General features: G+C 25.1%; 1 protein-coding gene across 1 annotated transcript; it reads right to left on the bottom strand.

Annotated features, from left to right (window-relative positions):
• Positions 1-3824: 3824 nt before the first annotated feature.
• LOC130961271 (jasmonoyl--L-amino acid synthetase JAR6-like) lies at positions 3825-9607 on the bottom strand. Its single transcript, XM_057887041.1, has 6 exons — positions 9449-9607; positions 7688-8006; positions 7347-7448; positions 6614-7069; positions 5699-6039; positions 3825-4461 (listed from the first exon to the last, which is right to left on the bottom strand). The coding sequence occupies exons 2-6, from the start codon at positions 7978-7980 to the stop codon at positions 3917-3919; spliced, it is 1737 nt and encodes a 578-aa protein (XP_057743024.1). The 5' UTR covers positions 7981-8006; positions 9449-9607; the 3' UTR covers positions 3825-3916.
• Positions 9608-15056: the final 5449 nt, after the last annotated feature.

The following is a 15056-nucleotide window of genomic DNA, read 5'->3' as shown; positions in this document are numbered from 1 at the left end:
ATAATTGGAGATTGATTCCTCCAATCAACACTAAAGTCTAACACTTTTGTTTTATATATATAATGGGTGTCACGGGACAAACAAAATAAAATAGTAAAATACATCATACCATATGGTTTAGTTTGGGAAAATTTTTAATTTATATATATAACCACTTTTAGATTCTTATAGCATGTGCATGATTAAGATCATAATCATAGAGGCATCATTTATCTACATTTATTATTATTATTATTATTATTATTATTATTATTATTATTATTATTATTATTATTATTATTAGGATCATAATCATAGAGGTATCATCTACATCTAAAAGGGGGTCTAGTATTATATATATATACTATACAAATGCAAATAATTGCCTCAAGTTTGTCCCAAAAAATGACAAATCCACTTATTTGAATATTGGGATATACAAAAATTAAGTAAAAATTAAATATTAAATGGCTATATATATATATATATATATATATATATATATATATATATATATATATATATATATATGTTTTTATCAAATATATAAAGACTCCTATTTACACTAATCACATCAACCAAAATAATGTAGTGAAGTATGATTATTCATAATCACAATCCCTAATTATCATTTTCATAATGGAAAATATTCCATGTATAAAATATATCTTTCTTTTTCATATTCATAGAATTTTTATCTTTATCTTTTTTCTTTTTAATTTCCACCTGATGTCACATTAATATTGGTAGTCATATAAAATGTGATTGGAAAGAATATCCTCAAAAAGTTGCTTTATTTCCAACAAAATCATGTAGCAGCACATACAATCCTATCTCTTAGGAAACAAGGAGGAGGAATTCTAAAATTGCTAGAAACTACATGATATATATCTAGAGAACCCTAAATTGTTCATCATCCAAATAATCTTTTACATGACTAAAAAGCTAATTTCAAAGGTTATTGCAACAAACTTTTTGCCTTGGCCAATATCCCAAACATTTTTCCTTTTTAGAAAAAATAAATAAATATCCTTATGATAAGGACAACATACAATACACTTTAAAACAATACTATTGTGGCTAATTTTTTTTATATTGATTAAATATGTATATAATACGATATTATTAAAATTTTGGTTTTTTTTATATGACATTTTTTAAATTAATTTTAGTTTAATTGGACGGTCCGATTTGTTTGAAAAGGAAAAACAAATTACATGTTGAAAGGTTCGATTTATATTTTTAATTTTTTTTAATTTTTGAAAACAAAATTCAATTTTAATATAAATTTTTTTATTTTCAAAAATTACAAATCGGACTATTCGATTTTAATATTAAAAATGTTTAAAAATACAAATTAGACGATTTAATTTATAATCATTTGTTAAAAAAGTTAAACAATATAAAAAAAAACCAGAGGTACCGATTTATTACATCCACAACAGTATAAATCACATCTCTCCTCACATAATTTTGTGACACACACACCCCTACAATATAGAAAAAATAATAAGCGCCACTATTGTTGCCTACTTCACAGTTCCACCATTTTATCTTCTTTGTTATAAGATCCACTTGAATGCTTTATTTTCATCACTAAGGTTCTCAACACTTTCCACCTTCTAATCAAAGTAAAAATGTCTCAATCAATGAAAGGTACATTGAGAATATAATAATAATATAATACAAAATTTATTTGTACTTTGTTGGGATCAGGTGACACGTGTAATTGTGGGGTGGACCTTATTGGTTAATTAATCACAATTCACAAGTCTAGTTCAAGTGTTTAATCCACAATAATTAAAGGAGAAACAAATTTGAAAATTCTTTTAATTAATATTATAAAATATGCTTGTTTGTCTCCTCTTTCCACTTTTTCATCCTCCAATATTTGCTTTGGTTGATGAGAGGGACAAGTGAACAATGAAGCATTTGGACATTTTTAAAAAAAAATATCTTCCTTAATTTATCCAATTTTCTTTTGGACTTACCCAATTTTTGAGGGCAAATACCAAATGCATTATTCTTTAGTGGAGAGTGACATATCCACACATCAAAATCAGATGTTACTTGGAAAGACCACTACTAATTATAGTGCAAAAAAGAGTATTCATTTTGAAAAAAAAAAAAAAAGTCATCCTATGTAATGAATATGAAGATTCTAGTATGTAGTACCTTTATTTATTTATTTATTTATTTCTAAATCGGTCGGTGATGATAAAATATATTGTCCTAGACTCATATAGTTCAAATGAACCAATATGAGATTGATAAAAAAATAAAAAATAAAACATAGATAATTGAAAATAAAAAAATATATTATGAAGAGAATTTTTATTTTTTTTATGAGACTTCAATTAAGCCAATTATATTCTTCAAAATCTTAATAATAAGATCTGAATGTTAATAGCCTAATCTAAGGAGAGAAAACAGATCATTTAGCTCACATTATCAAGGTTTTTTGGTGTCTCATATGATCAAAGTTTATGTATAAGTAAAGTAGGTATATTTTTTGTTCTTGAAGTTTATTAAAAATATTTTTAAATTTTATTTTGTCTTTAAAATTTTTTATTTGTATTAAATATATTTTTGATAACTAATTTTTTTAAAAAATTTAGGACTAATCCAATAATAATGTATAACTATATTTGATTTACTTGTATTGAAAGTTGTTTTTGTGAGATTATTGTTGGATTAATCTAAAATTTTTGAAAAATTAACCATCGAAAATATATTTGATGTAAATAAAAAATTTATGAGACAAAATTAAAACAAAATAAAACTTAAAAATGTTTTTAAAATTTTTAACAAATTTTAAAGATAAAAAATATATGTTATCTTTTATCTATTATCATATTGATCTTGTTAAATAATTTCTTTTTTTTTTGGTTAATCTTGTTAAATAATTTCTATTGCTATTTTTATTTTATTTTTTTGGTTGGTTTGGAAGTCTAGCTAGCATATAGGGTCCATATTCATATGATCATTCACCCTTGTTCCCAATAATATGACTTTGGTCTAATATTATTAAGAATTTCGGATTTAATCATGCCAACCTTACATGTGTATTTCTATCCATTATGTCAAATTGTCAACCATTGCTTGTATTATAGAGACCATAACAAAGTTGATAAATTAATGTGGCAGAAAATATTCTATAAGTTATTGTAAATTGTTTGGTTTGTTAATTGGAGCAAAGTTTAAAAAGTAATAAAAAAATAAATTACTAAAATAGTATTTAAACATTTTAAGAAGTACAGACACTCCATTGAGTTGATGTGTCCGTGTGTCAGACACATTTTGGACACGGCACTTATGGATATTCATCTGACATGCGTGTCTGCTGTGTTCAACTGTATTTTAATAAAAAGTAAAAAATTTTTCTCCCAACACACTTAGACACACCTAAATACCATCACGTATCAGCGTGTTCAGTCTTATTCTTAACATATATTCTTGAAATAAATTTAGATATAGTATATATTATTATTTATTAAAATAAAAAATATTTTAAATACTTGATATAATTAAAGTAAGATATTAAAAATAATTAAAAAAATTAATTTATATTTTAATATCAATAAAATATCAAAATATCATTACGATTTATCTAAAAAATACTTTATATTTTATATGTATGTGTGTCCCGTGCCTTAAAAGATTTTAAAATTCGCATGTCAACGTGTCCCGTATATCGTGTCATATCCGTATCTGTGTCAGTGTCCATACATCATAGTAAACTAAGAAAAACAACTTTTGAAAGATACGAACGACAAATAAATTTTTTAAAAATTAAAAACATGACAAAAATAATATAAGAAAACTATAAACAATTAAGAAAACTATAAGAATAATATGTTTTCAATATTATTATTATTTCATAATTTTGATTGCTATTGCTATTGATATTTTCCCAAATATATTTCATTCATTGATTTCAATTATTGAAAGCAGAACTAATGTACTTGTTCACAACATTCTCATTCAATATTTGCAACACTTTGGCATTGTTAGACCCTACACACCTTGGTGTCTTGAACTGACTAACAGCAGATCCTAACCCTATATAATGTTCTAGAATCTTCTGGAATGTTCCGTGCCGGACGACGCGGAGTTCGAGGGCGCCGATGCAATTGACCTTCCTAGAGCTAGTATACCCTGCATCAACAAAGGATTTGTCCAAGCAATTGCAACATTCACTAAGAACTTCTTCACTTGCTTCACCACTAATTTCCCACACTATAACATAGTGCCCTGGATCTTTGGACACATCAACATAACTTGTGTAATCAACAACTTCTAATTTTTCTTCAGCTAGAAACTTTGATGCTTCTTCCACAGCTAATTGAAGATCCTTCTCTGTGTTCTTGTCAATGTTGATTGTAAGTAGAAGGCTGCTCCGCCGGACAAATTTCAGTTGCGGCGACGAGTTGTAGAATCCCATAACCTTGACAACATCGCCGAGTCGATACCTGTACAGGCCTGAAAAATCGAGCAAAGATTTTAAGATTAACGACTTGTTATAATGGTAATCTTTATTTTTCTACAGCATTTTCTAAGTCGACAGACTAAGGACTAATTTATTTTATGTTAATTTGCACAAATTTTGTGTATTCATTTAAAATCATGCATAATTCTAGGTTAAGATATTAGATTAAGGTAAAATTTTTCAAAATTTTTTCCTAGCAGGAGAATATGTGACATAAATAAACATTAGTAATAAACATTATTAGGCATATATTTGCCATATGAATGTTATGTGAAAAGTTTTTTTTTTTAGATTAATTAGTTAATTTTTGTTTGGTTCACAATAACTATTGTTGTTTTGACTCTGATTGGTAAATTATCCGAATTTAATTTTTATTTAAGTATATTGATTTATAAATTTACTTAAAATGGCAAAACAATTTATTGCTTTAAATCCAAGATAATGCTAAAAAAATTGGAGAAATTAGTACGCATGATTTATGAAAAACAAAGGACAATAAAATTCAAAATTAGTTAGTTGCCAACAACCAAAGCTAAAAGCTATGCTACCTAGGTTACATTAATGTGATTAGGTTTTAGGTATGTACTCTTATGTTGATTGTTTCTTACTATATCAGAAGGACATGATTTCATATTCTTTTGGTCACATCCATATTTAGAAATTAGAATCAAGTATTAAAGCAAATCACAAGAAAAGTTAAAAAACAAAAACCACCAAAGCATCTTAGATAAAAGCATTGTCAGAAAGTCAAATCTTAATAATTAGAACTTGCAAACCCAAAATTCAATAATTATTATTATTATTATTATTATTATTATTATTATTATTATTTAGGATAAGATGTTGTTTAAAAGCATTATATGTTTATCTCATATGTCTTATTTAAATTTTTTTTTTGTCAAAATCTTTTTTTTCCTCCCAAAAGTGTTTCTTTTCTTTGTCTTTTACATAACTATAACAATTATAATTATAATAGTTATAATAGCAGTTGTAGTGATTTAAAAAGAAAATTGAAAAAAAAAGAAAAAAAATAATAGAAAAAAAAAGAATATTTAAAAAAAATGTTTTAATTTTTGTCAACAGACAAAAATATCACAAAATAAAATATTTAGGATAAAAATAAGACGTTTTAAATGTTAAATAATAAATTAAAATTAAGCACAATAATAATAATAATAATAATAATAATAATAATAATAAATGTAAGGTAGAGAAGAATTAATTAAGTACCTGCTGGAGTGGTGATAACAATTTCATATTCTTGACCAACCTTAACTTGAGTGAGTCCAACAGGCTCAGGTTCCACATCAATGAAATCAGAGTCTCCCTTATTTTGAGGTATAAATTCAAAGTATCCAATTTGAGGAAGAACAGTGTACAAGGCAGACTCAGGAGGCAATGTTGGATTCACATTTGTAGCAATCCAACCTTCTGAAGATCCATAATCAGAAGTCAACAGTGGTAGGTCACCAGCATAGTGCCTTAACTTCTTCAAATATGGCTCCATTGACCCTGTCATTATTCCATACACATACTTTGCATTTGGAAATAGCTCTTGAATTAATCCATACCTGTGTTGCACAAATACCAATACGCCTCTTTAATACGGTATAATACTGTATAAATATACACAAATACATAAATTTATTAAAAAAAATTTAGTCAACTATGTTGCACAAATATCACTAAAAATATTAAATATGAGATTTTTTTTAAATAAGTTAAAAATCACAAAAAAAATAGTAATGTAAGTTTTATATCAAATACATAAATTTTATGTTTAATTACTCTGTGGATCTCTATAGTTTTATCATATTTTTAATTAGGTCCTTATACTATATTAAATTTTGTAATTAAGTCCCTACTATGACAAAAATATTGAAATTAATATAATATTCGGTTAAATTATATAGAATATTCCGTCAAGTGTTAGACATATTCATTTTGTTTAAACAGAATATTCCGTTAATTTTTATATTTTTGTCATTACATGGACTTAATTACAAAATTTGATATGGTATAGGGAACTAACTGGAAAAAAAAAAAAATACAAGGACTTAATTGAAAATTCAGTCAAACTATAAAGATCGATAGAATAATTAAACCTAAATCTTACGAAAAAAATTTTGCGAATAAAATTCTTACCAATTGCTTAACCCCATGATTTTTGTTTGGATGATGTTAGCCAAATTGGGATCAGGCTTGAGAATTTTGGACATAGCATTCCTCAAGGAAGGGACAGTGACCCTTTCAGAAAGGACACCATCCCTTATATCAGCAACAAGATCCTCCCAAACTTGCTCAAATGTCCTAAAAGAATGGACAATGCTGTGTGCAAAAGTTGAGGACACAAATTGAACCTCATCACAGAAGATTAGGCCACAAAGTAGGTGGCAATAGAGTGATTGGTGAAAATCAGGCCCAAATATCACTTCTTCAGGGCTGCAACATTGTGATTTTAGTGCTTGCATTGCAACAGTGTATCTTGAATTTCTGAAAACATTTGTTGTTGCTGTTCCTGCTGCTAACCCTCCTTTGGTCTTGAATTGCTTGCTGCTGTATATGAAGCTTAAGGCCTTTCCACTTGTGATTGGAAATTCTCTTCATAAATCATAGTCATTTCCATATTCCAATACCAAATAGAGACAATAATTAATAATATGATCATAATAAATTTTATCAACTAAAAGGCTTTTTTTTTTTGCTATGTCTGTATAAAATATAGGTTGGAATAAAAATATATAATGAAAATGTGTGAAAAATGACATGTATATACATGCCTAGCTGATTTAGTAGCTGATTTTTTGTATGCACGTGACATTTAATATTTCATTGAGTTTAGGGATTTAAATTAAAGAGGAATGAAAGTATTGATTACTTGTTTCTAAAGGCAAAAGAGGTTTTATATATCTGAACTGTGGTCTCAAAAAGCTCATCATTCCATGGCACAAACTTTGGCTTCCCCTGAGTAGTTCCAGAGCTGCAAGATCATCATCATAATAACCCCTTTCAAAAACTCAGAATTTAACACCAAAAAATTCAGCCTTTTCAAGAATAAATTAAATACTAGTACGAGTCGTATTCGTGCTCCAGAAATATCTACAACCGCTTCTAAAGCCTAAATCGGGCGATTGTAAATATTTCTGGAACACAAATAACAAAAGAAAACTAAAAGATAGAGGGAGAATGAATGAATGAATCAAGAATCAAGATATATACCTTAGAGACATAGTTGTGATTGGTTTTGAAGTGAGGATTGAAGAAAGATCACCATCAATCATTCTATTGATGTAAGGCTCAAGCTCTTTATGAGTAACAAGTGGGACACAGTTCTTGAAACTCTGAGGATCAGTTCTTCCATTAAGTCCTAAATTCTGAAGGTATTCAGCTTCTGAATTATCTTCAAGAATCTTCCTAAGAGTTTCAATTTGAACTCTACCAGCATCCTTAGTAACTTCCTCAAATTCCTCTATTACTTTCTCCATGTTGAAACCTTCAACTTTCTCTAACATTTTCTACTATTAGTATTGTATAGTCCCTGAATAAAGAGAGAGAAAGAGAGAGGAGCACTCAATTGTGTGAAAAAGACAAATAATATATAAAATTTTATTAACTTTTTAAATTATTTAGTTATAAATATTTAAAGAGAAGTGGGCAAATAGATAACATAGAAAAAGCCAAATTATGAGTCATACATTTTGTGAATAGACAACAAAACCAAAAAAACAAAAAAAACATACATTTTGTGAATATATGTTATTATGGGAAAAACATTTAGATAGGGCCAAATTGCACCAATTTCATATTATAGCTTTTTTCTTAATTAGATTTTTTTTTTAATTCTTTAAAATTTTATGGTCGTTATTTAATGTTGCATATTCTCTTTTTCTTTTTTTCATAATCATGACAAAATGAACACTGTGGTAATTTGAACCATTTAGGAAAGAACAAAAATAGATTGAGAAATTTGGAATAATAGTAGAAAATGAATATAAGAAAATGAAAGGAAACAACCAAGTTGTCTAGTGATGAAGTCACACAACAAAAAAATAAATGAATAAATAAATAAAAAGTTCTGTCAAGCACTAACACTTAAAATTCTTTCAAAGATCAAATCAAGTTCATCATTTCAGGTATTGAGAAAAGAAAATTCATTATATGAATACCAACAAATAAAAAGAAATACCGTCATGATGACGGAACCGTTAAATAATTTAGTCAAATATATCATATTATTTAATAATTTATAATGTCATTTTCGTATAAGAAGATGTCATCGTAAGAGTATTTATTTAAATAAAATATTAATTATTAGAACTGTAATTTTGAGTGACAGATAAACTGTAACAAGATAAAGTCAAAGGAAAATCCAAGGTAGAAAGGAAAAGACTAAAAAGTAGTGTTCCATAATCCATAAAGATAAGATATTTGAAAACTAACAGAAACTGATTTAGACTTTAGTGAGAAGAGAGAGAGAGAGAATCATAGACAGCTGGAAAATTCAGAACTCTGTTTCAGTGTCTTAAACTCAAAGGGTTGTTTACTTGTTTCAGAAACAAGAAAAATTACAATAAATTTTAAACAAAATTTTTATTTTTTTTTCAAAGATTTTAATGAAAAAGATTAAAACAACAAAAAGTCAACGAAAGCATGTCTTGTTTGGTTCTGGAAAAGTAGCCATAAATAATAGTACTAAAGAGTGAAAAAATTAGGGGAAGAAAAAAAACTTATGAAGTGGTACTACTACTAATACTAGAATTTCATCTAATGAATACCCATGACTCCATGAGCAAAACCCAGATGAAAAAATTGTTTTTTTTTTATGCTTTTTTGTGAAAAAACAGAACATATATACATAGAATGAATATGTGATGAGATAATCTTCCTCAAATTGAGGGAGTGTGGTAAGTGTGTGTTTTTGTGTCAGAAAGTTTATGAGAGAGAAGAAGATGATGAAACACACAAAGTTAGTTAACATACCTAAAGAGAGTGAAGGATGGATCTGAAGAAGGAGAGAGAGGGAAAGTGAATCTGAAGATAGAAATGGTGTATTCTGTTACTTGGCAGAGAGGCAGTTATAGTGTGTGATTAGCTCAAGATTCTCATACTGGGTATGCCTATATATATATAATATATAATATACTATATTGCGAGTATACTAAAATTAACCACCAATATAAAACATATATTGAAATTAGAATATAGATATATATTAAAAATAAATTAAACCAAATATATATTTATACATAAATATATTAATAATTAATTTTAATAATTAATTTTATTATATAAATAATATTTTTAATATAAAATAAAAAATACATCTATTATCTATTTCTATATATATTATTAATTAATTATTAAAATCCAATTTTTTTTCAAGCATAGTTGAGTTGGTATATTTTTGAAAGTATTTGTTAATTTATTTATTTATTTTATTTATATATATTAATTAATTATTTATTTAATCTAATTAAGATAAAGATCAAATCAGTTAATATTTTATTTGACCAAATTAATTATAACTAATTAGTTATATTAATTATTTAATTTGATTAGAATAAAAAAAATTAAATTTATATTAATTTTTCTTATTTTATATATTTTGATTAATAATTTTTAAAAATAGTATAATAAAGAGTTGAGTAAAGTGACAACTAGATCTTCGAAAATTTTGACCTAAAATTAGGGGTGGTAACATGTACCCTACCTACAGGTATCCAATCCGACTCCATCCGGTCGGGTAGGGTTGCCAACCCGATTCGCAGTGGATAGGTTACGGTACGGGTAGGGTTCTCATGCGGATCGAGTAGGGTGCGGGTTGAATCTCAACCCTACCCGACTAACCCGCACCCTATATATGTATATGTTATATACTTATATAAAAATATGTTTCAAGTGGATATTGAACCAAATACCTCTCAATAAATACAAAAGATCTTTAGTCATTAAAAGAAGATTATTAATTGATAATTAATATCTTTTTTTAACATAAAAGTAAGTTCTATTTTAAATTATCATCAAGTTATATAATAATGTTGCATCTTTTTTGTAACCCGCAAGTAGAGTCGGGTACCTACGGATTAAGAGCGAGTAAGGTTAGGGTTTCCTATCCATTGCCACCCCTACCTAAAATTAATTAGTTCGTGAAGAAGAAAAAATATCAATTAAGTCCTCTACGATAGTAAATGAATAGTACAAAACGAAATAGAATTGTCCATATATTTGATTATATACAATGGTTTGTCTCATTGCTGTCAAATAAGTATGAAAACGATATAATTTTGGACAATAAAATATTTATTATTTTTTGAATTTTCATATAATATTTATCAATTATTTTCTATTTATCATGAATTCTATTAAAACATGTGAAGTTTTCATTTCAAAAGTTATTATCTACATAACAATCTTTTATAAATAGACATGTCACAGTAGTTAACGATACATATCAACACCGTACCATAGTTAAGTTTTACGTGATAAATTGATATAATGACATAAGTAGTGTCCACCATTTATTATTGTAGAAGATTAAATTAATATTTTTTCTTTTAATAAATATAAAATAAATAATTTAAAAACTTAATAAGATTTAATAGTATGTTTTTTAATTTTTAGAAAGAAAATCTTAAAATAAGATATTTAACAAAAAAAAAGTTATAAGAAATAATTTCTTTCTTCTTTTGTTTTTTGTACCAAGTAAGTCATCATAATTGGAGAATTTTCGCTAAAAAATCCAAATCAGTGTAAATATTTTCTTTTTCCTAATCAATGTCACTCTTTTTGGAAAAGGATATTTTGGGCGGATATAGTTTCCAAAAGACGTTAATTCCTATGTGTAATTATAATTTCTCAAATAAGATTATTTCTAGTAAAAAATACGTATGGCTTTACCCAAAAAACAAAATAAAGGTATTAATATTAGTTAAATATTTAATTAAAAATCCTAAACTTTGATTTAATACAAATTTATTGATTTTCTTTTTTGGCCCAAATCACAACTTGAAGATGTTCAAATGGCCAATATAGTGTATCTAAATATAACCAACTTGGGTTGGTTGAGTGGACAGCTCACTCGTCCGCTTAAGCAAGTGTCAGGAGGTTTGAATCTCGCCTTATACATGCAGCAACCCATTGGCTAGCGGCAGATCCTGAAATAGAGCTCCGATTTGTGACGGATTAATTTTTGGCCTGTCAGACTGAGAAATACCGTAAGCAACCAAAAAATAGTGTATCGAAATGTTTAATGACCAAAAAAATTATTATATATATTTTCTAAATTATCAATAATACCAATTTCATTTTATTTTTTGATGCCACTAATTTCTAGATGCCTCTGTGTCCAATATATATGTTATCTAATGAAACTAAAAATATATCTTTCCAAAAAATATGATCGGATCATTATGTGTGGCAAAAATTAAATAGCCACTAAATATTTAAAGGTATTCAAAGATATCAATATCACTGTCTTAATTAAAATTTTAAAATAAAGATAACCAATATCCTCATATAAAAAACATGGTCATATAATAACATAGCAAAAAATAATTCATATATAATTTCCAATTAAACATTTTGTCAAGGATTTAGATTTTCATTTGGGATTGAGAAATTTAACATGGCTAAACTTCTTAATCACTTCACCTATTTAATTTATACTCCCCCAATTGGTTATTTGTTTTGTTTATCTTTGCATTTACGTAAATTTTGCAGGCTTTTATTTTATTTTTGGATTAATAAAGATCAATTTTAAATCTTCTGGTTATCAAAATTTTAATATTATTATAAAATTATTTACTCTACAAATTTAAAATAATAAATAAAAATATATAAATAATTATATTTTTAATATTGAAATATGGTTATTAATTAAAGGCGTCATTTAGGACGGTTAGACACATACATGAATTGTGAATGTGTTCTTAAGAGGTGGAGAAAAGTTGGACTAGTAAAGTATGATTTTAATTTTTGAAATTTTAAAATTAACCCCTTTAACTTTTGAGAATATTATGTTTTGCAACTTATTTTAACTCGGTCAAGGACTTATTTATTTTATCTTTTTTTTTCTAGCTAATATCTAAATCCTTGAATATTTAAATTATTATCTCCATCTAAATTTTTAATCGTATTTCTTAAAACTCTTGTCAACTTGATGATTCATATAATGAATTAATGATACTATTTATTACAAAAGGTTAAATTGATTAAAAAAAAAGTTACATATAAAAAAGTTATGTCTTATATGTTAGAAATTTTCTTTTTGGGATTATAAATTTTTTTTAGTTATTAAAATTATGATATTATATTATGATATTAATTGTCTTAAAAAAATTAAATTGATAAATAAATAGATAGATATAAATAGTTATATCTTTACATTTAGAGCGATATTAAAAGATATCATTAGAATTTAGACACACATATATGAAACCTTGAATGTGTTTAAGGAAAAATAGTGCGTACAAAATAAATGCACATTTTTCCACTAAGCAATATCAAATGGACATTTTTGTTCTATGCAATATTAATTGACGTTTAAACAAGATGAAGATAATTGTGTTTAGCTAAAAATGGTGTGTGTATGAATAATTAATAATCATATTTACATTTTTGCAATACAAACAAGCTAAGAAAAAAGGAAGGAGAGAGAGAGAGAGAGAACAATAGTTTATGCACAAATTAAATAAGATTATCGGAAAAAAAAAAGAAAAAGAAAAAACAAAGAGGAATAAGACTTATTAAATAAATCAATTAATGTATCATCTATTAAAAAATAATAAGAAAAATCACTGTTCATGTCAAGATATTAGACCACAAGATAAAATAAGAATTATAAACTCACTTTTTGTTCTGTTTAGATAATTATTCCCAACTGCATTTAATTATTTAATTCTCTTATCTTCATTATATGATGATCATGATAGAATAACATATATATATATATATTTTAATAGGAAACCGGATTTCAAGTATATAAGAAAAAGAAACAAACGTTGTCACTACTGGACCACATCAACGAGTTTATGAAAATTTAAATATGTATAAGTATAATATAATTTCCATTGATAATTATACAGTACTACTAGAAAGATAATATCTAAAATGATTTTATTTGATATAATATTTATAAATTTATGTATATAACATTTATAGTTATATATTTGTTATATTTAAAATTAAATAATTATTTTAATAATAATTAATAATAAATATTAACTTTAAACTATTTAAACTGATTTTTTTTTATTTTTTAAAATATTATTCTAATATTATATATATACACACAATATATAGTAGTTTTCTATTTATACTAAACTAATAATTTTTTCCATCTCATGAAAGTGACGTGTTATATTACTTTATGTGGATAAAGTATAAACTAAAGGAAGGGGGTGGCATGCTTAGCTTTCACAATTAAATTTAAGCACAACTTGCTAAGAACTTCACAATAAATAAATAAATAAATATTGAAAAATGCAATTAAATCCATGGTTCATAGTTTGAAGGGTGTAGCTAGGTTTAGTATAGGATGATAAACAGGGAAGCAGGTGCCTAGAATGGCGACCCTTTTTGAACATTACGATACATATATAATAATAGACAAGTTGAAGAATAAAATAACAATGACTAAGTTTATTAATTATTATATAACAAGAATCAAGTTTGTGTGACCTACAAGAGTCTAGATAGATTATAATTCTTTTAACGAATATGTTATGTGTATATTAAAATTAATTATTAAAATTAATTATTAATATAAAATAAATATTAAAATATAAATATATTTAAAATAAATTAAATTATATATTTATTTATATATAAATATATTAGTAGTTAATTTAGTATATGAATAATATTTTTATTTTTTTAATTAGCGTTACTTATTTAAAGAATTTAACTTCATAAGTGTCTTTTTAAAACTTGAAATATCTTTGTGTATATTAATTTTTTTTTTAAATATTGAAAATCAAATTTTAAATTTTTTTATAACAACGATATTATCTTTTGAAACTATTTGTCTAAAAAATTGAAACTGATTAGAAGAGTTATCGTTATATATCTAAATATTAGAAGCTCAAGTTTAAACTTTTTGTAAATTAATAGAAAAGAATTACTAACAAAAAGTTATATTCAATTAAAAAATTTTATTCGATTTTGATCAAATTAGTCAAATATTTAATAGTAGTATTGTTTTTCAATTGAGAATCAATTTTATGTGAGGCTTTTTCTTCATGAAATTACAACTTTTATTATCAAAATTTGACTAATTTATAAATGTACACAAATACGTATATATTTAATATTTCATAAAAAAAATTGTTATACTTTTTTAAATAATTTGCTTATTTTTCAATTATAAATTTAATTATTCTAATAATTTATTATTTAATTTAAAAATATATAATTTAATATTTATAAATTTATACAAATATATTAACTAATTTTGTGACTGAATTTTAATATATAAAGAGTATTTTTCTTCTAAAACAATTATTATTGCATTAATCATGTCAAGTTTTGTTCGTTATAAATTATTTAGAAGAATTAAATAACGTTATATAAAGAAGGAATAACAAAATTG

This window comes from Arachis stenosperma, chromosome 2 (genome assembly GCF_014773155.1).
Source record: "Arachis stenosperma cultivar V10309 chromosome 2, arast.V10309.gnm1.PFL2, whole genome shotgun sequence".
Taxonomy (NCBI): Eukaryota; Viridiplantae; Streptophyta; class Magnoliopsida; order Fabales; family Fabaceae; genus Arachis; species Arachis stenosperma.
This window is presented reverse-complemented; position numbering and strand designations above follow the sequence as displayed.

Coding starts and splice junctions, on each gene's coding strand:
- LOC130961271 (XM_057887041.1), bottom strand. CDS start 7,980: ATGTTAGAGAAAGTTGAAGGTTTCAACATGGAGAAAGTAATAGAGGAA. Junction 6,040..6,613: donor ATCATGGGGTTAAGCAATTG/GTAAGAATTTTA, acceptor TGTGCAACACAG/GTATGGATTAATTCAAGAGC. Junction 4,462..5,698: donor TGTTATCACCACTCCAGCAG/GTACTTAATTAA, acceptor TCGATTTTTCAG/GCCTGTACAGGTATCGACTC.